General features: G+C 38.0%; 2 protein-coding genes across 4 annotated transcripts; one reads left to right on the forward strand and one right to left on the reverse strand.

Annotated features, from left to right (window-relative positions):
• The first annotated feature begins 1,453 nt into the window (after positions 1-1,453).
• Positions 1,454-10,772, forward strand: paip2b (poly(A) binding protein interacting protein 2B). Of its 2 annotated transcripts, none has more exons than XM_005799603.2 (4): positions 1,454-1,590; positions 7,969-8,135; positions 8,704-8,886; positions 8,971-10,772. In XM_005799603.2, the coding sequence occupies exons 1-4, from the start codon at positions 1,584-1,586 to the stop codon at positions 9,025-9,027; spliced, it is 414 nt and encodes a 137-aa protein (XP_005799660.1). In that variant the 5' UTR covers positions 1,454-1,583; the 3' UTR covers positions 9,028-10,772. The 2 variants fall into 2 exon arrangements, with proteins under 2 accessions (XP_005799660.1, XP_023201792.1); XM_023346024.1 differs by lacking the exon at positions 1,454-1,590 and adding an exon at positions 4,070-4,270.
• A 1,937-nt stretch (positions 10,773-12,709) lies between these two features.
• LOC102221554 lies at positions 12,710-20,628 on the reverse strand. Of its 2 annotated transcripts, XM_023345584.1 has the most exons (9): positions 19,456-20,628; positions 16,752-16,883; positions 16,574-16,657; positions 16,332-16,464; positions 16,185-16,247; positions 14,098-14,238; positions 13,113-13,203; positions 12,872-13,013; positions 12,710-12,788 (listed from the first exon to the last, which is right to left on the reverse strand). In XM_023345584.1, exons 1-9 carry the CDS (start codon positions 19,477-19,479, stop codon positions 12,759-12,761), a joined length of 840 nt encoding a protein of 279 aa, XP_023201352.1. In that variant the 5' UTR covers positions 19,480-20,628; the 3' UTR covers positions 12,710-12,758. The 2 variants fall into 2 exon arrangements, with proteins under 2 accessions (XP_023201352.1, XP_023201351.1); XM_023345583.1 differs by lacking the exon at positions 19,456-20,628 and having other exon boundaries at positions 16,752-18,081.
• Positions 20,629-20,984: the final 356 nt, after the last annotated feature.

Raw genomic sequence — 20,984 nt, forward strand, 5'->3', positions numbered from 1 at the left:
AACAGGCAAAAATAAATGAATAAATACAATTGAAAACTATTTTGTTTTTATAAAACTGAATAATAATAATAATAAAAAATTAAAAAGTAAAAAGAAATCTTCATAACTAAAAAAATGGCTTTCTAAAATACACCTCACAAAAATGTGTAAAATAATATTAAAAACTGAATAAAAAAATGAAATATTTCATCCATAGACAAGTAAATCTGGCTTTGTCAAAACAAAAAAGCCTAAAAAGACAAAGGTACAGTCGTCTAATCTGTAGATAAAATGAGGATGAAATTTGCATTTCTGAAACAAGTACCTGTACAAGTCTTAATTCCGCAAATAATGTAGCTCATTTTAATTTATTATATGATCAATTGATTTATTGCTTATTTATTTGTATTATTTATAAATATTATTATATTATATTTGTATTTATTTATTTACTGCTTTTGAACTTTCTGCCCTAAAGTTTGAACATATTTCGATTTACAATCTGTTTGTTGTCCTTCTTGGATGCAAATCTTGATTTTTTTTTTAATTTTATATTTATTATTTTTTTAAAGGACAAAAATAGTGAATGACTCAGTTCCACCAGTTCTGGCAGGAGGAATGGACCAGAACTCCAGCTGATTTTGAAAACCTAAATAAATAAATCTGACATATTCTCCCTGTCATTATTGTGGAATATAGCAAATATAAGTACTTCAGGTAATTCTAACTGACCTAAAGCATGAAAGGTTTAGTCTGATTTAACTTCAAACAGAGGAAACATTTTACTTGTACTTAAACAGAACCGAACAAAGACATTTGCGAGTTAAGTGACTGCTTAGGGCCTCCACACCACCAGGGGGACCCCACGAGCACCAAGGTAGCATGATAGAAATGTGTGTGTATATATGAAAATTTCCATTATTTTTATAGTTGTACAAATAAGTTAATTGCTTCCTGTTGATGGCTGCTTACACTGTTGTGGAAACATAAGATATCAAAGTTGTTTACAATAAATGTGTTTATCATCTGCCATTACTTTCAGATGGTTGAAATAAAATGGCACACTTAGATCAAATCAAAATTCATATATTTTTTCTTAGCTTGCTCCTCATTTAAGATTAAAATCAATGGCATAATTACATTATGCTAATGGTAGTAGATGCTAGTATGTATGTTACACACAAAGAGTAGCTTAGGAATGATTAAGCAGGTGTATGTTGGTCCCATAAAGGGTTGAGCTGCCCCTGTATTTAAATTTCTGGTTTCAATTGTAAAATGCTTTACCAGCATGTAAAAAAAATACTAGTTTTTAATCTTTAATCCTGTAAAGTCGGTGCACACTTTCCCAAACCTTTAGAACACGCCAACCCATATTTGAAAACTTGACTATAAACCGTTTTTGCCGAGTTGCACGACTGTCATTGGAATCCCGACATGTCCGAGCTGCTATAAAGTCCGCGAACGCATCGGCATAGCACGATAGCAGCAGGCTAACAGGATTTAGCTCAGAGAAATCCCCCGCTGGAGAAACGACGAGCGAGCACTCTTCGCTGGGCACTTCAACCCGAGTAACGTTGCGCTTTAAGACGAACACCGACAGAACGATGCCAGGTAAATATAAATCTCGAACTGCTGCATGTAAACGCCCGGTGATTGATGCGTGTTAGGCGGCGGTTATGTTGGTAAGCGGACGCTTGTTTTGTTGACCTGCTTCAGGGATGCTGCCATGCTGTAGCAGCCTGCTAGCTGATAGCGAACCCCACTTTGTTTGGCCTCAAATATTCGCGTAGCACCTGCGCTTGTCCTCGGTCTGTTTCGAGGCGTTTTAAAAGCTAACGTCGTCCTTTTTAATTTGATGCTTGTATTGTTGGGGATGTTTTGCGCTTTTTGAGTTTAAAGTGAAAACAGTTTTGAGGCAGCCAGCCAGCCCCCCTCCGCTCTTTGTTGTTACTGGGATAGCTTCTCACCTTTTCCTTTTTTTAATTTATTTATTTTAGGCCGCGTCCACTGACAGTCTGTTTACAGCCGGCCTCTGAGCATTACCTCAGCTAAATCCGTTCACAACAGGCAGCCGGGGGCAGAGCTTTACACCCGGAGGAACCCGTTAGCAAGGCGTTAGCTCCGAGCCGCGTCGCTCCTGTTACATGCAGCTTGGTTACATCACGGAAACAGTTAGGAAGGCGCTTATTTACACTGCTTATTATGGCTGAAACGGACAGTTTAGGCATGTTTGTTCCCCCCTACCGATACTCATTAAGTGTATTTGACATTTTCAAGGTTTCTCATGCAATTGAACTGTATGAAATGTCATTAAAATGTATTTTAAAATTGACAAATTATTAGAAAATCCCATATGCTGAATTAGTGGGTTATTATCAACCGCGTTCATCATACAATGTTTAAAATAGAAATACAAAACAAGTAAAACATTTAAAAACGTGGTTTGAATCCTAAAATACCAAAAAGTAGTTTCACTTTTGCTTATATTTTCATATTTACCTTGATATTTATTTTTATATATTTTCTATTTACTCTAGTTTTTCTTGTAAATTGTTTTTTATTATTAATCAGAACATAAAATTTATTGTGTGTAAAAATACTTGGCAAATTACATTTTGGTTTAGTTTTGCTGGTAAAATGATTAATTTACATAAAATTAGCCGTCCTACTTGTTGCTGCTGTTGCTCGTAAAACGAGGACAAGGGGGAAATAATAATAAAAAATATTTAACATTTTATAACATAGTGGGAACCCTTGCAAACATGCAAGTTTTTTCTTTTTAATACAGTAATTTAGAAAAGAGTTGGAACATTCAGTGTAATTGTAGTTGGTAGCCAATTTATTTATTTTTTAAGAACAAACATTTTTAAACCTGTATGCACTGACGTATTTAGAGCTAAATTGACTTTACCTTAACCTCACAGAAAAAAAATATTACAAAATATCATCAATAAAACCTTTTCTTTCCAGTTCAAGTTAAATTTATATTCACCCAGTGTGTTAATTATACAAATAAAAATATATATGTTGAAAATGACTTTTCTAGTTACTTCCTTTGACTAATGATGGAAATCTGGACATTTTAAGATAAATATATATATCTTTTAATACAGAAACTTGTATTGCAAAGTTACATTTAAGATGTGTGCATGAAAAACTGTAAATTCACAATATGTTGGTGTGTTTTGACCGCGCTAATTGGATTTCAGCATCATATTTGTTTATCTTAATTGATAATTATTGCATGAATGATGCAGACCTGCATTAGTTGCATTTTAATGGGAAAGATTTAAGATTTGGCAGCTGAATGTGTTTTCTACAAGAGTTTAATTGTTAGTTGGAGGCTAACATGGTAGGGTTTAGGTTGTTTTTAGTCGCTCTACATTAAATATTTAAAGGATTTTGGTTTTGATGTAATTTTCTATAATTACTGGGCTTATTTTCTTTATTTGTCACTCTTTACTCATCACATTTGAAGCTTTACCAGTTCTTCTTTGGCTTTTTATAAACCTTTAATATAATTTTTAACACATTTAATTCAGATTCAAAGCAGCTCATGAGATTTCTCTTTAAAGTAATTCTTTCTTCTTTACTCTCTCCTGACTGGTTTGTTTTTCATTTATCGGTTATAGCCGTTCGATTAGCCGTCTTTATTGCCTCTCTTAGCCAGACACATCTTTCCTCTGTCCTCTAACCTACTTAGATTACACGTTTGTTCACGCTGTCCTGAAAAACACCGTTTGCCCGTCTGTGTCAGGGTAAACTCCGCTCGCACATGGCGACTGCTCTGCACAAAACGTGCAAGGAGAAACATTTCTGTCTGAGGTTTGGAATTGGCTCATTATGGGATGTTTCTGCAAGTTAAACATTGCAGAAACGACGCCGAGGTCGGGTCGGCCCTAAAGCTGCTCGTTGAGATATATATATATATTTTTTTACCGTGTGAGTCATGACTGGCCTGTAGCAGCTGGAGGATTATGTCATCAGTATGGGCTTGTCTAGTGTAGTAGTAATACTACGCCTGCGTCAGAAAAGCGCTGATCAAATCCCGACTCCTTTCACTTGGAGGGATTTCTTTGTTTTGTGACGACAGGCTGCTGTTCCTGCGGCTGTTTGTATATCTGTGAACTTTTATTGTTGATCGAGATGTAAATATCCCAGATGAGGGAGGGAAAATCCCACTGAAGGAAGAGGAAGTCTTTTTTTTTCACTTCCTGAAGATATTTACTCTACTGCTTATATAAGGAGCTTGTTTTCTAGCGGGACTACCACAACCGGTCCTTTTTTTAAGGTATTGAAAGAAGTAATATTTTAATTGAAAACATTTTATGCAATTTAACATTGATATAAATTATGTAGCGTAAAAAGAGACTAAAGTATAAAGTTACTTTCTACTTGAGAAATGGTTCTTAGTTGGCAGTGGATGAAACTGTAACTTATGCATCTAGTTAATCTGAAATATGTCTGCAAAGTGTTTTTAAAAATATTTTTAAAGTAAACTTTTGCATTAAATGACAAGAGTTGTACTTTAAAACATTCCCACCAAGGGAAAACTAAAAAAAACAAACAATAAAAACAATTAATTGGTTTTATTCTATTCAGTTTGCTTTATTCAAGAGTAAAATAAGCCTTAATAATTAGAATATAATATGCAACGTGACTGACTTGGTAATCAATGAGGCATAATAAGTGAAACTCCTATAGAAAAACATTTTCTATTAAAGCTTTTACCTAAAATGTAACATTACTGCTTTGTTTTTAGCCTTGTCTTTAAATGTGATTTTTGTTGGTATAAATAACAAAATGATTTGATCAGCTGCTCAAAAGTTAATCAATCCGGTGTGTTTCTAAATGTTTCCATTAACGTTTATTCAGAGACAGACATGGCAGCCGGGAAAACTTGTCCAATTTCTCAGAACATTTAGCCTTTTTTTTTTGGCTCGCCGTCATCCTCAGCCGCTGATCATGCCTCGTGGTGCTGAGGTTCTCAATGAAACTTCCTGCCTGCCTTCGCCCGGGCCAGGAGTTGTTCCATATTTTAGGCGACTTCATCCTTTGAGATGAAATAACTTGACTCAGCCGACCGAGCAGCAGATGGATCGGTTTTAAATCCAACACAAATGACTGAATCGTATCCTTACTGACTCGACTTTTACAAAGCCCTGTTAGTGATCCAATTATGTGATTCTGGTGACTCTTCAGGACGGGAATTTGACACTTCTGTATTAGAGGATGTATTCACTCCAGCCCTGATTAGTCTGCTTTAATTGAACTCTAGTTTATTTAGAAACTCAGGTTTGTTTGCACGATCAGGCTCTGATGTGGACCAAAATAAGCGAACTCTGGTCCACCTAAAAACCTCGAACTCGGTTTGGTTGAAGTGAACTCTGTCATACGAATGCATATCTGAATGCCAAGCCAACCGACTACAACTCCAAAAGCAGGAAGTGGACAACAACGCAGGGGATTCTGGGTAAATGCAACCAAAACAAACACATGAGTCTAACGCTAGAAGGAGAAATCACTGAGTTTTGGAAAAGAGAAATCCTTCAACTGCTAAAATCTGACACCACTCCATTTTTATTTGTCGTTTCCTTCAGTGTTTTTTGGTGCAGCGCCCCCACAGGTGAGGAGGGGAACATGCTTTTCAATTAGTTTGGTTGGTTTGACAGTGAGGTGTGTAAGCAAACCGCAGCAGCTGAAAATGTAACAAATGTTGTAATTTTGGTCAGAAATGCATTAAAATTAAGCCTCAACAAAAATGCAGCAGAATTATCGTTGACTCCATCGATTATGTTGACTATTTGTGGCTCATTCTAGTCTAAACCCACCTCTAGTTTCCTATTTTAATGGTTAGAACAGCAAATATACCTAAATATGCATTAATAAGCCCAGTGGAAACCGTCGTAGCAGTGCAGCAGACGCTAACGTCTACAGTCTTTGTTTGGTCTGCTCTTGGGGGAGAACAGCCAATAATGTGTCAAGTAGCATTGTGTGTAAATATGTCAGCTTTCCAAGCTGCATTTTTCTTTCAAATATTTTAGATATGGTCTACAGAAAAATCTGTAAATGGAAATTTTCCATAACTAAACGGAAAAATCCACCAACATTGAACCATGACGAGGTGAAGGCAACTACAGTCCAGACACTGGAAGATGTTTGGTTCCTGCTTTATGACTGTTGTAAATTTCTTTACAGATGAGTTTTATCATGAAACAAGGACTTCTTCAGAGAATTTGCATAAAACTGAAGATTGACCATTAAAAACCTTTTTGATTCCTGTGAAATCCTTCTTCTAAGACAAACGTATCAGTGTTGCAACAAGCAGCAAGATTTCACATGACTCATTTTATTTGCCTGGATTGCATCATGTGCAGCAATCTGCAGCAGCTGGGAAAAAAAATAGAAGTAATATTTGTCTGTGATTTTTACGGGGTAAAATAATTTGAGATCCTGATGTGCGCTGAGGTTTAATGGAGTTATTTACCCTCTTCGCTTTGGGTAAAAACTGTTCTTACAATATTTGCTTGCAGGATTTTTAAACCCTTGTCCACATTTTAGGCTTCAGATTTGCTTTAATGAAGCGTCTGGATAAGAAAAAGCCGCTTTAGGCAGAGTGAGTCATCTGAGCCACGTCACATTAAAACGTGCTTCAGCATTCGTGAATGAAATTATAGTCTGCAACCCTCAATGCTCAGACAGAAGCCCTTTTTTATTTCTTTCAGGTTTTAATTCATTAGTTGCACTTCCTGCCTTTTCCAGCTTCCACCTGCTTTTAAATTTCATTTGCTTGCTTTCCATTAGCTTTCCACACACTCCGTGAGTTTGCCTGGTAACGGAGCTGCGTGTTCGTGTCTAGTTAATGATAAAACGCGTGTTTTACTGCAGCGCCGCCTTCCTAATCCAACTGGTGATGGTAAACAAAATGCCTGAGACTCTGTTTGGGCTCCAGGCTGATTAGGTTGATGAATCGGGTCGCCCAACTGGATCCATCCCAGCTGTTTTTGTTATCCAGATGTTATAGTGAGAAGGGAATCATTCTGATTAACCTGGATCATATCCTAAATTTAACAGCAGAGATATTGAACTTGTTGGACATTTACCATGTTTTAGGGCTTGACAATGTATCTAAAAAAAACGTATCATGATACAACCATTTAGTGTCAGTCGATATCAATAATTATAGATTAGTTTTTTGCTTTAAATATCAGAAATGGTGTAAAACTTGTGGCATAACCTTTCCTGTTTTATCCACAGTTTTCTCTCCATGCTGTTTATTTTTAAGCAGTAATGAGGGAACTGGGCCTATTTCAATAAGCAATAAATCAATTTTTCACATAAAAAAATCAAAACAAACTTGATAATTTCCATTTGCATGATTTGTTGTTTTTCTATATTTCTGTAAAAAATTGGATGACAGAAGTTTTCTGTCTAGCTAGCTCTTGTTTTGAAGGACAGTTTGATTAAAACTTGTTTTATTTGTTGCTTCTATTTAATTTTTGTGTTGAATGTTTGTTAGAAATGAAAGTTTATTGATATTTGAGAATGTGTTCTTGCGTTATGCCATTAACATTCCTTCAAATTGGTCTCAAATCAACAATATTATCATTTATCGCAATAAATACCAGGATAATTTACTGTCCAGCAAAATTTATCGTGACAGTCGTAGAGAGACGGTGGCGAAACCTTTAACTTCTGCTGTGCAAGTTACTCAACAGGTTGCTAGGTAACCAAAGTTAGGAACTTGAAACTGCTTGCCACCAGCAGGTTGTTGCTAGGTAACCAGAGAGCAAGTGAGTTAGTTGATTCCACCGACCTTTCTTCGCTGGTTGAGCAACTAAAGCCTTTCCTCTGCCTACATCCCCCAGAATCCTGTGCGGTTCTGGATTGGAGTTCAGTGAAATTACTGAATCTGTTGTTGATATTGATTACGTGTTTATTGTCCAGCCCTATGACGTTCTTCACTTTCTTTCTGCAACTGTCAAACAGAGCCAGCTGAGATGAGCGGTCCAGAGGTCGCCAACACACCGGGAGGCGGAGCGCCGGGAAAGGAAGGGAAAGAGCCGGTGGCCAATGGGCACGCAGGAGACGGACCCGATGCCAACCCGTTTGCTGAGTACATGTGGATGGAGAACGAGGAGGAGTATAACAGACAGGTGTGTTTATGTAATGTACCATTTCATGTTGTAGGAGTCTCGCATTTCCTTTCCCTCCTTCCATACAGTCAAGCCAAAAATTACTAACAGTCCTGGTAGATTTCGATGTGAAAATGTTTTCATTCAATTTAGAGCAGTAAAATAGTCATATACATAAAACTGTATAATAGTCAACTTTGAAAATAATCTTTCTAATACAAAAAGGGCTTTTCAGTGTTTAATGAAGGAATTTTAACTGCATTACAGCAATCAAACCCTTAAAATGTCTGGAAAAAAATCTTTATTCTTGTTTCCATTAGTAGTTTTACTTAAGCCTGTTTTTGTAGCATAGCAGAGAGAAGGTGATTGACAGCGCTAAGACCCGCCTCCTGGCTCTGATTGGTTGTTTTTGATCATCTGTGCATTTCCACAGATGGCAGAGGAGCTTGTTTTTTTAGTTTTTTATTTTAACCTTCATGCAAGTTACATACTGCAGCTTTAAATTTTGTACCTACAATGCTGTGACGCAGAGTCTCTCTTCTATATTTTTGCCGTTCCTCATGTGTTTTTGGTTGTTTTTATCTCCCAGGTGGAAGAGGAGCTGTTGGAGCAGGAGTTCCTGGAGCGCTGCTTCCAGGAAATGTTGGAGGAGGAAGACCAGGACTGGTTCATCCCTTCGCGTGACCTCAACAACCAGGGAGTCGGCCAGCTGCAGCAGCAACTCAACGGGCTGTCGGTCAGTGACCACCACAGCAACGTGGAGGAAGTGGCGGTGAGTCTGCGTCTCCCCTCCCCCTCACACACATCCTGTTTACAAGAAAAAGTTTTAAGTCTGTTCTGTCGTCTTCTTCTGCAGAGGAAGAGCATTTTGAATCCTGAAGCGAAGGAATTTGTGCCAGGGATGAAATACTAGAAGTCCCCCTCACCCCCATGGAGCCTTCATGCACACATGAGCCCTTGCACATCCAGAGACTCTTTACGGCCGTGGCCGCACACATTCTTATTGTTACACACACGCAAACACACACCGTACACACTTGAAGTCAGTGGCGTGCCGGTAGGCCCAGTTGGGGGGTGGGGGGATTTCTTTCTTTTTCTTTTCTTTTTTCCTCTTTAATCTTTTTATTTTTGTTTTTTTTCTCGTAAACTGAGGGGCGCTGGGCCCCGCAGATGCTAGCTCATCGTTTGCATTTCACGTGTCATATTTTCCGTTTTGCAGAGCATGCAGAGCTCACTGTGGCTCCCTGGGAATTGTGGCAGCTACCTGAGAGAGATGCCAGGTCAAAACTTCAACAAAAAGGCTTTACAAGAAATCTAAAACAGTTTGGATCAACACTTGTAACTGCTTTATTTTCAATTTTTCTCTTTTTTCTCTAAAATGAGCAAACACCATTTTTTAGTAGGAAGAGGGTTTCAGCAACAGCAAGGCTAAAGAAGGACAAGAATTTCAGGGGACTCCAGTGAGGTTCTGTGGCTGCTCTGCAAACTCATCAGTCATCAAAATTCATTAAATCCGACATACAAAAACTCCTGGTTACGTTGCAGCTCTTGTGCATCTAGAGATACGAGTTCACCTGAAGCTGCAGCAGCTCTGTTTCCTAACAAACCCAGACGCCTCCTGCCCTCCCCCGCCGTTCACCCCCACCCTGCCTGGCAGTTCATTTCATCCTGTCAGGGCAGACATGGACAGCTGTAATCGTGGATGAGAAATTTATTTTTCAGATTTTTATATAGAAATCCAGGTTTATCTTTTTGTCCAGCGCGTAAGAGCCGAGGTGGTTTAACGTCTAAATCATGCATCAAGTTGAGTTTGTTGTTTAAAAAAAAAAAAAAGAGATTCTAATTGTTTATTTTGCTATCGGCTTCATGCTTGGTTTCAGATTGGGTTTATTTGGGGACCAGCGTTGTTATGGGAACGGGGGGGGATGAAGGGGTGGAGGAGATGGGTTTGCTTTGAAACACAGCCGCTGCCTCCTCCTGCTGGACCGGCTCGGTTCGTTCAGATTTGGTGTCCAGATCAGGTTCTCAAAAATAGCTTCGTCTCCTTTTTTTTTTTTTCCTCCTTTCTTTCCACTTTGTGTATTTGAGGACGAGGCGCTGGTTTCTACTGTGGTGTCCAATTTGTCCTGGTAAAGTGGAGCATTTGGTGGACAGTATTGCATCCCTCCAATTCTTTTTATTCCTACTCAAGGACAGAATTTGTTTTTCTTCTCGACGAAGTTCTTCCTTCCGAACCAGAACTCCTGGTGTTCCAGGATTTTCCGGAGTTTGTATTGTTTGACTATAATATCAGTTAAATTAAAAGGAGATACTTTTAGCTGCAGTCAAAAATTACGACGTCCTGTTTTCTGAAATCTGCCACGTCGACTTATAAATTCAGCGGCAGTGTCATGGAGAAACCATCAGAATATTTCACCACTGGGTAATTGGTCGTCCTATTGGCTCGTCTTGATGCTGTTGCTGCCTGGAAACGCAGGGGTTCTGGTTTTCAGGTGGAACTTCCTCACAGTGTTGGACCGCAGCACCGAACAGCAACCTGGAGAATGGAGAAGCCAGCGGGGACCGTCCGCCAGGTGGATCGTACAACATGAAATCATTTTTGGTGATTTTTGTTTTGAGTTAGATGACAGAAGCTGTTTAAAAAAAAAAAAAAAAAAACGAGAGAGGGAGAGAAACGGGGGAAAAGTAAAAAAAATTCAGAAGACACAGTATGAATTTCAATAGAGTTAAAAATAATGAAAAAAGACGAATAAAGATGTTAAAGACAAATCTAAGCTGTTTGTTTTTCTGTTTGGGGTTCTCTTTCCTCCAGTTTAATTATATTTTAAAGTACACGTCTCTGGTTCCAGCTCTGGTAGATGACTCCAGTTTTTTGCTCAACTTCAACATTTCACTATATCGATGATGGGTTTCAGCAACGGCTGTACAATATCAGGAAAATGTGCAAGTGCAACATAAGATTTTAATTCAAATGACTAATTTAGTCAGCCTTGCCTCCACTGAATAGCCACAAAGTCCCAACATCAGCTGTTGGCAACAAGGATCAAGTCTGTCAGACTGACTGCACAGTGCAGCTGGAGTCTTGGAGAAACCTCAGGACGGCAACCAAGATGGTAAAGCTCTGGAACAGATCGAGCTTCCAACTCTCAGCAACCAGCAGAAGTGGTTACAAAGTGGCTTAAGGGAAGATCTGAAGCCTAACTGGGAGGACCAGGTCAGAACTCCAGTAAACTACTGAGACGCTTGTGGAGAGAAAACCAAAATATTTGATCCAAGATGCACAGCGTAAGACATCCCTGATACTTACCAAATAAATGTATGACAGGGTTTGTATGAAACTTCAATTGGGTGTTTTCAAGGTCTGGAAAGTGCTTGATATTCAAACTGTAGAATTTTGTGATAAAGTGAGATCTAGCATTTTACTAAAAGCATAAATTTGGAAAATGCAAGTTAGTTGAAACCAGATATTTTCTTAAACCAAACACATTTTTTGTTCTGTCAGAAGTCAAACTTCAGACTAAACTTCTCTTTACATAATTACCAAAATTATATTTGCTAAATGCCAGAAAACTGAATACAGAACTTTAAGAAGTTTTTCTTTGTATATTGTGTTTTTAGCAGGAAGGTAATTTACCTCAATACTATTAGTTTGGATTGTTTCAATATAATTAATATTTATTGTTCCTAATGGTTCAATTATATTGATCTGTGTAATTGAAATAAAGGTCAGATTATATTTTATACGTTAAAATGTTATATTTTGATAAATTGGTGTTTGCTTGGACCAGCATGTGTATAGACTGTGTGAGACATTTCAAAACATTTTATATTTTAGTTTAGCTGTAGAATACTATCACAAGCCAGTAATATAGTGAATTGAAACTGTTTTTAGTTAATTTGTATTGTTTTTTTTTTTTATCTCCATACTATGCGCACTATAGTGTATAGTATGGGTAATACTATGCACTATAGTGCTGGGACAATTTGAAAACTTACCTAGAAATGTACTGTGGGAAAAATACAAACCCTGTTACGTAAACCTCTGAATTAAAAAAATTACAATAAAATAAAGCATTTTCATACTATGTTTTCAGGCATTTAGCAAATATAAATAATTTTAGTAATGTTAAGTTGCCTAAAACAAGAAAGGCTTAGTCTGACTTAACTCAAGGCAGTGAGAGAAAAAAGATGTCTGTATGTAAACTTCTAGTTTCAACTGCCTACATTGAGGCTGGGTGTATAATTGTCACCCTGTGTGTTTTAGAAACCATGTCCCTCAAAAACAATGCTTCAAACAAATCAGATACTGTCACTTAAATCTCAAGCATCATTTTCTCTGAGTGGTAGTTCTATGTTTACTTCACATTAAGACCTTCCCTAAACTAACACACCTCCTCTGGGTGGCTGGCAGGAGTTATGACTCACGCTCAGCTCCTGTGTCCATGGGGAACGCTTTCTTGCCCAAACTAGCTCTGACCATTGATCTGTTTTAGCAACAATTAGCTGCTGTGAAGCCTGAAAAGCCCAGGTGGTGCGATAAAGACAAAGCTCTGGTTTGTTATGTTTCAGACAAAAGACAAACAACTCTTCTTTTCATGAGCTGTGTATTGGGGGCTGAACTTTGTGACAAGGAGGAAGGTGACGTTAGCCGGGTTTAATCTTCGGTTGGAACCACTGGGTAGAAAAACATGGAGAGGAGAAAAGAGATTAGAACATTACAGCGACGTCAGCAGAGGACCTGCGGCCTCAGTCCGTACCTTAGCGGAATAGCTGTCCTGATACTCGGTCAGCGGAGGCCTCTTGATGGGGTGAGGCAGGCCGCCGCTCTGACAGATGTGAGGAGGGACAAGTTGCGCCCCACAGCAGCAACCTAAAGGATGCTCAGATTTACATCCACAGCTGGGAGAAAAACAGAGACAGAGTCAGGAAATAATTATTCAATTATATATATGTACTGTATATATGTATATATGTAAGTGTTGTGTATCTGTAACGTACTTGCCGCAGTAGTGGGATGAAGATTGAAGGGCGGGGGCGGGCTGACATACAGCTGGTTGGCTCACGGCGGTCAAGTTGCCCCCCGTGACTCCTGCATCCAATCAAAGTTGAAAAGTGAAAAGTGAATTCCCAGTGCCTTGCAAAAGTTTTAGCACCCTTTGAACCGTTACATCTTTTCTTGCCACTACACGCACACAAACTTTGATGTATTGTGTTGACATTTTTACCCTTTAGGTAAAACCTACACAAAGTGGTGCAAAGCTGTGAAATTGAAGGGAAACAAAAATCTGAAAAGTGTGGCTTGGACTTGCATTCTGAGTCAACACTTTTAAGAATCTTTTATTTTTCTTCAATTGTTTGCAGTCAGTCTTCTGAGTTAGGTGTTTGCCAACGTCACATGTCTACACACTGAAATTCTTGCTCATTCCTCTGTTTAACAATAGAGAAATCTATAGAGGGATTATCAGTCGACGTCAATTAATCTACTGTGCACTTCGCCTTCAGAACGCAGGCAAGAACACTTTATTCTAACTATTTAAACAATTAGACTAATAAAAATTATTTACAACTCGCAGCCAGCACAGATCACGTTTACTTTTAGCACATCGATTCTGTACCTCGTACTGCCTCCCGTTCAATCAGCTGCATTTTTTATGTTTTAAGGCTTAATTTATCACCTGCCTTGATGGCTGCAAGGCAGGTGGACAAATTGTGAACTAATTGTGACCAAACTAAGAAATAATTTGATTTGTCCATTGCGCACTACATGTGAATTCCGCTTTTTTTAAAATAAAGTATTTTAGAAAAAAACTACATTCTGATGCCCTTATTGCTCAATAAAACTTTGTTAAATTTCTATTTCTTCCAGTATTTAAATGCTTGCTTTTTTTCCTGCCCTGTCCAACCTTTAATCCCTACTTTTTTCATGACATAGATTGGATCATTTTCAGCTGCAGCTTGTTGAAAAAAACAGCAGATGATGCACCTGTGGCGTGATTCAGTGTAATGTAAGGAGCCGACCCCCGTGGAAGGGTGCCCATGTGAGTCGGCGTGGCGGTCTTGTGCAGAAGCTGCAGGACATCCTCACACTTGATGGGACCTCTGTAGGGTGATAAAACAATCACTCCTGCAGGAGCACAAGTAGGAGAATTAAACTTCATACAAGAGAGATACTGTATGTTTTTCTGCATTCATTCCCTCGGGTAAGCATTAACTGCCCTGCAAAATGATTCACACCCCATAAAGGTTTGTCACATTATAGCCACAAACACCATGAATTCAAGCACACAGCCCTGTAGTGTGCCTCTGTTCAGGACCAAGGTGACATAGATGTCCTTAGATGTTCGGACTTCTATTCTCACCATCTGAGGCCGGTTGGTGAGAAAGTCCCCCGATTCATAGTCACATTGATGCCGAAAGCCCCAGGTCGTGGAACGTCACTATCAGCTTCTCAGGGACGGAGAGTATTAAATGCTGAAACTGAAGTCAACAGATAGCATCCTAACATCAGTGTCAAGATGCTGCAGATGTGTCAGGGTTGTGTGTAGTACAGTGGAGACAGCATCCTCTGTGGACCGGTTCCCTGATGACTGGGGTTAGTGCAACTCATTTGACCCAGTCACAGCAGATTTTTTTGGTACCAGCACAGTGACGGAGGACTTAAAGCAGACAAAGACAGTGGAAAACTGCAGGAATAGAATGAAAATCTCTTAACTTCACACCACAGACATTATAAAGAGGGCATGTGCATATTATGTAAAGCCTAATATATGCTATTATAAAACATGCTGTTTTACATATCTGTTTAAGCAGCATGTTCTATGTTTTCAACATGAACATTTGCTAAATAGTTCACGAGCAACCTAAATATTTAATTAGCAAGTAAAATATCTAGTTTGAAAGTAAAATAGTTTGTGACTAAATACTTAGTTAGCAAAATAAATGTTATTTTGGAACTAAATATTTAGCTCAGACCTAAACATTTAGGTTGGAATTAAATATGAATTTTGCAAAGTAAATATTTAGCTTCCTAAATAAATATTTAATTTCAAAACTAAATATGTAGTTTACAAACTAAACAGTTAGCTTGAGAATTAAATATTTAGTTTGGAACTGGGACATTTATAAATTTATGAATAACATGGTGGTAAAAATATGACTTTGAAAAGTGAGCATCCACCTTTTTTTCTCTATTACCGGTAAAATAAACCAAAAATATTGCTGTAAATTTTTTTTACTGTGTAGCTGTACAAACGGCACCCCACAGCTGCGTGGTTTGTAAAATGCTTATCATATCGGAATATTTTATTCTGTTGCTGTAAGTCCCTCTAAAAATATTTAAATATGCCGAACCGGGTATCAATCCAATTCAAAGACACTTTAAAAAAAAGTGTCTTTGAAAAAACGTGAAAGTTCAGTTTAGTTTTCAGCGAGATGTGATTATACCTTATACCTCATTGCGCCGCTAAAGTCAAGCGAGCGACCGTTCCAAAATGGCGGCCCTACGGCACATCAACGACAATATGGCAAAAAAAAAAAAAACGGTCCGTCAACTCTTTATTATTATTATTATGTATAACATAACACTAACCTCCGCGGGGAGTGTTACGGAAATTTTCCAAAAAGTACCGGTCATTGGTGTCGTCTTAACAAGCTCGCAACGACAATAATGTTACGGTTTAACTGACGAGCGGCTCGGTGTGAACGGGGCGTTGTGGGGGGGTCGACCAGTCCGTTGTAACTCTGGTGGGACAAAATTCTGCTGTGATTGCACGAATTGCGAAGTCTGATCCTTAATTTTTCAGCAGTTCTGTCCTGCTGTGCTGCTTGAGCGATTCAGCTGCCAGACCAGAGGACAAAAAGACAAAAACAAGTTAATAAATAAAAAAAATGATCGCCCGTAATCTTCGAGTCTCTTGCCCGTTGACGCAACCGTTAAGCAACCGAAACATGGTAAAAACGTGTAATGTTTCAAGCGGTACGAACAATATCGGCTCCTGCATTTAACACCAGTCTTTTGCTTCAAATGACCGTCTCATGAGCGCAGAGCCACAGTGAAAGACATGTCCTCACCCTCCTCGTAGTGAATGTCAGTGGTCCCACTTGGATCCTCCATCTGCCGCTTCAACAGGCCAGCTGCCGACAGGAGAGAACAGGTTGAATGTCAACGAGCCCACTGGAGCCTCAACGTCTTTTTTGCTTCAAAAAATGCCTCTTTACCCCGTTCACCGTAGACGTTGTGCCATGGAGCCTCGTCCCTTAAACAGCCAGCATTTCTGAGCTGATCAGAAAAGGAAGTGGCTATGCCGCCGAGTGAAGGTATGAAGACTGGGAAAAGGGTAGTCGGAGGGTTCTGCAGGACCAGAGCAGGATATGAGTGTTTATTGCTGCTAAAGAACGGAGAACTACTGTAGATGAACATGCATGGGTTACTGAAAGCATGCATGGATGTGCTGCATTACCTGGGGGCTAATAAATGTGGATTTGGTTTCGGGGGGTTTCATGTAGTAGTGCTGAAGCAACATAGCCGTTGTATCACGTTCAGGCTGTAAACATAACCAAAGCACTAATGTAAAAAAAAAAAAAAAAAGTAAAAAAAAAGAGAGATGCCTTTCTGTGTATCCGGGTGATCCAACCTACCATACGCGTCATGTTTACTCCCCCACTTTTAGTGGGAGGCATGGGCTTCAGAAATGTTTTACGTTGGTGAAATGGTTTAAAGTCTGAATTGTAGGTGGTGGTAAATCTCTCTGAAGGGCTCACAGCCAGACCCTGAGAGGAAAACAGCAGGGATCTTAAAAAGTTGGAGTTAAACAGCAAATGAACAGGTAGACGTAAAAACATGCAGGTTAGCAGAAAAAGCTAATTGTTTAAGGAAAATTATTTTTTTTTAAAAATACACCTTTGTAAGGTACAGAAACTACTAGAAGAGTACTAATTTCTGGGTAATTATTACATACAACTAGTGTTGTCATGTGTCCGTCTATTCATCTATACCTAATCATGGTGCTACAATTACTAAAGCTCAGCCAGTAGCTTGTTCTGGCTGAGAACAAGTTATTGATCTAGAAAGAAGTACTTAAGGACCAAAAACTGCTACTTACTGGTACTTAAAATGTATATTACTACTGCTGGCCTGGTGAAGACGTGCGAAAGGCCTTAACTTGAATTTATTTTTAATTCAGTGGCATAATTGTACATTAAAATAAACGTGTATATTAAATATTAAATTGTATATTTAACCCACTTATCCAATAAAGAACATAGAGAAATGTACAATAAATCACATATAACACTTAATTACACTCCTGCCATTCATACTATATACAATCAATCCCCTTTTACCTAAAGGACAACACTTTCTGAATGGGGGTTTGTATGTTCTCCCTGGCGGCCCTACGGCACATCAACGACAATACGGAGTACCTGGGTTCTTTCCAGGTACTCCAGCTTCCACCCACAGTCCCAAAACATAACTGTTAGGTTAACTCGCCTCTCTAAAATTATCCTACATTAACAGAATTTTGGAATTTGATTAGCTGTAAAATCATAATCCTCAACGCATAAGTAAAATATTTAAAAATATTTATTTTGTTACTACTGAATCTATTTACTATGAGTTTAATATTTTTCACAGAATAACTGAAATAAATGTACTTTTAGTAAAATCTCTATGCTTTGAATGTTACTAGTAACATTTGGAAGGAGCCATTGCTCTATATATGTTGTAGCTTTATTAGTTAGGTTATATATCTTTACATGCTTTACCAAATCAGTCAAAAATAACCTTGTTATTTTTAAAAATGATAACTTAGGGTTTGTAGCAGGGGTTTCAAACAATTAATTTCGAGCCATATCAAGATCATAAATGTCAAAGTTGCAGTTGTGGCAGAATGTGTTGCTAAAATGACCAATTAGCTAAGTTAAAATATCAATTAACTAATTAACTAATTAAATATTAATTAATGTGGCACTATACAAATAAAAAATAAAATCTGATTTTATTTACTGATAAAATAGTATTTTATCAGCTGTTTTCTTGATGTTCTGTTTTTGTGGCCTCGTAGAGTCTTGATGGTTACGGCGGGCGGATCTGGCCAGCAAGCCTTGAATTTGACATATGTGCTTCATAGTGGCTGGGCGATATGACTGAAAAACGCATAGCAATATAAGTGTTTAGTATCAGCAATTATCATTAGTTATTGATACATTTTTTGTTTTAAATATCTGAAATACTGCCAATCTGGTGACGTGAGCTTTCCTGTTTTATCCAGTTTGTTAAACTGCTGCTGCGCATGTTCCTCAACAGGTTGTTGCTAGGTAACCAGAGTGAGTTAGCTCCTTCCACCAATCTAGTTTAGCTAGCAGTTAAATGTTGAGCGCCTGAAGCGCTTGCTTTGTTTACCCCAGAATGCTGTGCGGTTCTGGATCGGAGTTCAGGGTAGTTATTAAATATTCTATCAGACATAATGCTGCATTGGTACTGATCATGTATACAGGTATATAGATGATTGATTTACTGACCAGCCCTAGTTCACAGAGTTTATTGGTCAAAGTGCACACTGTAGTGAAATATTGGTACTATGTATCTCTGTGTGAACTATAATTGGATGGATGTTTTTGTTTACCCTTTTTTGTAAAAGTGCATTTTTTGAGATAATTCTGTTAAAAAGAAGTTATTGTTTTGGTCATTGTTTTTTGAAAATTGCTACAACCCTTAAAAATAAGTAAAAATATATATCTTTAATGTTTTATGTGAAGACGCATAGAAGCATAACTTATGCTATTCAAAAAAAAAAAAAATCCTAAAATAATACCCACAATTACAAAAACATGACGACAAAAAGCTCAGCACTTTTAAAAACAGCCGTTCATTTTGTTGTTCATTCAGTTAGCGTCTTAGCTAGCAGCGTCGCTTACAGTTAGGCTGCTCAATTTACTTCAGACTTATCGCAAAAAAGCACTAAAAGGAAGGTAAATAAAAAATAACACACACAACACGGGAATAAACTATACTGTTGGTAACTCACGGCGTAACTATTTAATATTTAAATATTGTTTCTTTAAGTCTTCTCCGAGGAGTCGATGCTGCCCCCACCAGGCGAAACATCAGCAACGCAGCCTTACAAATAAACTCAATTCCATCTGTAAAAGCTTTGGATTTACATGAATTAGCTTTCTTTCTTTTTAAAATTAAATTAAATTTATTACGTCCTCAGATATGTTCATCAGTTTTTTGAGTGTCTGTAGAATTTCCTGTTAGAAACAATGTTTTCTTTTTTCTCTTTAATAACTAATTCAAAGCATTCAATGGATAAAAACCAAAACAAAAAGGAGTATTTACCGCATAGCGAGCCCAAGGAAACATATTTGCTGCTTCCTCCTTGGCAGATTAATCCCTCGTCTCAGTTGCAGCTTCTCTGCTGGACAGCTCAGAGAAGTATGCCCATTACTTCTCTGGGCTGTTACTGTTTACATTTAAATGTAATTGTGTTTTATCACACACTTGGTTCTATTTTTTGACAATGGTGGATAAATGAACTGAAAGAACTTTGATGAGTTTAAAGGAAAACAAGAGTGATAGCCTAATCAAATGCAACATGCAGTTTTCAAATGATTCTATTTATTAATGGGGGGAAAACAATTCCCAAACATGTGAAAAAGCAGTAGCCCCCTAAAATCTGCCATTTTTGGTGGCAACAGATGCCATCTAGTGTTTTACTGGCAATGTGTTTTTCACATTTCTGTGGAGGAATTTTGGCTCACTTTCAGCTGCAGAACTATTTTAATAAAGGTACTTTGGTGGCCAGTGTCTGTTTAAGCTCATGCCATAGAAACTCAATTGGATTTAAGTCCCACCGTTGAATGAACCACTGCAAAACCTAATTAATTTTAGACACAGCAATGAGTCACTGTCTGACTCATTGCTGCATAACCAACATTTGCTTCAGTTTAAGATTTCAAACTGATGGACAAACCTTTTCCCTCAAGGTTTTCCACTATTGAGGAGTTAATGCCAATAACAGCAAGTACTGAAGCAGCAAAGGAACCTCACATTAAAAGCTTAGATTTACATAGCACATCCTTCACAAACTTGTGTTTCATTAATCCACAGAACATTTCCCCAAGTCTTCAGGATCATCAATAAGCCCATCGGTTCATCGGCTATACCTGCTCTTCCTTCCAGGGTCACAATGGGATGGTGCCAATCTCCAGCAGTCATCAGGTGAGAATTGGGGTAAAGCCTGGATAGATATATATTCTAGATAGTGACATTGGTCTTTGTGTTGTCTTTAATCAACATAGGAACTCCGCCATGGATGCCATTGTTGCCCAATTTCTTACAGTCATGAACAGACCATTGCACTGAGGTAGGTGAGGCCTGCTGTGCTGTAGATGTTACTCTAGGTCATAGTACTAACTCCTTGGATAAGTTGTTGATGCCCTCTTGGAGTAATTTTGGTAGTTTAACCACTCTTGGAAAGGCTTTTGTAACATTTTCTGCAATGGTAGATGCAGATAACTTTGTTATTCACCTTTTTGGTATTTACTACATCAGGGAACAATGCAAGTTCCATGTGTCTTAGTACAAAAAACTATATTTAATAAAGAAGATGCAATATTGTACACTAATGGCATTAAACATTAACCAAGTGCCTCAAACCACATTTTTAGGAGTTATTGTTGATGAGAAACTAACTTGGAAACAACATACTGAACTAGTATGTAGAAATATGGTAAAATCAATTAATTATATACTTCTAATACCACATTAGAAGTAGATAACTTCTATTATAAAGATATAAAATTAACTCTGTATGGATAAGAGAAAATCAACAAAAGTTAAACTTGAGCATCCTCTTTAAAAACAAC

Source organism: Xiphophorus maculatus, chromosome 14 (genome assembly GCF_002775205.1).
Source record: "Xiphophorus maculatus strain JP 163 A chromosome 14, X_maculatus-5.0-male, whole genome shotgun sequence".
NCBI classification, from domain to species: Eukaryota; Metazoa; Chordata; class Actinopteri; order Cyprinodontiformes; family Poeciliidae; genus Xiphophorus; species Xiphophorus maculatus.

Coding starts and splice junctions, on each gene's coding strand:
- LOC102221554 (XM_023345583.1), bottom strand. CDS start 16,955: ATGTTTTTACGTCTACCTGTTCATTTGCTGTTTAACTCCAACTTTTTA. Junction 16,465..16,573: donor CCACATTTATTAGCCCCCAG/GTAATGCAGCAC, acceptor CTGGTCCTGCAG/AACCCTCCGACTACCCTTTT. Junction 13,204..14,097: donor TACACTGAATCACGCCACAG/GTGCATCATCTG, acceptor GATTGGATGCAG/GAGTCACGGGGGGCAACTTG.
- paip2b (XM_005799603.2), top strand. Junction 8,136..8,703: donor AGGAGGAGTATAACAGACAG/GTGTGTTTATGT, acceptor TTTATCTCCCAG/GTGGAAGAGGAGCTGTTGGA. Junction 8,887..8,970: donor GCAACGTGGAGGAAGTGGCG/GTGAGTCTGCGT, acceptor CTTCTTCTGCAG/AGGAAGAGCATTTTGAATCC.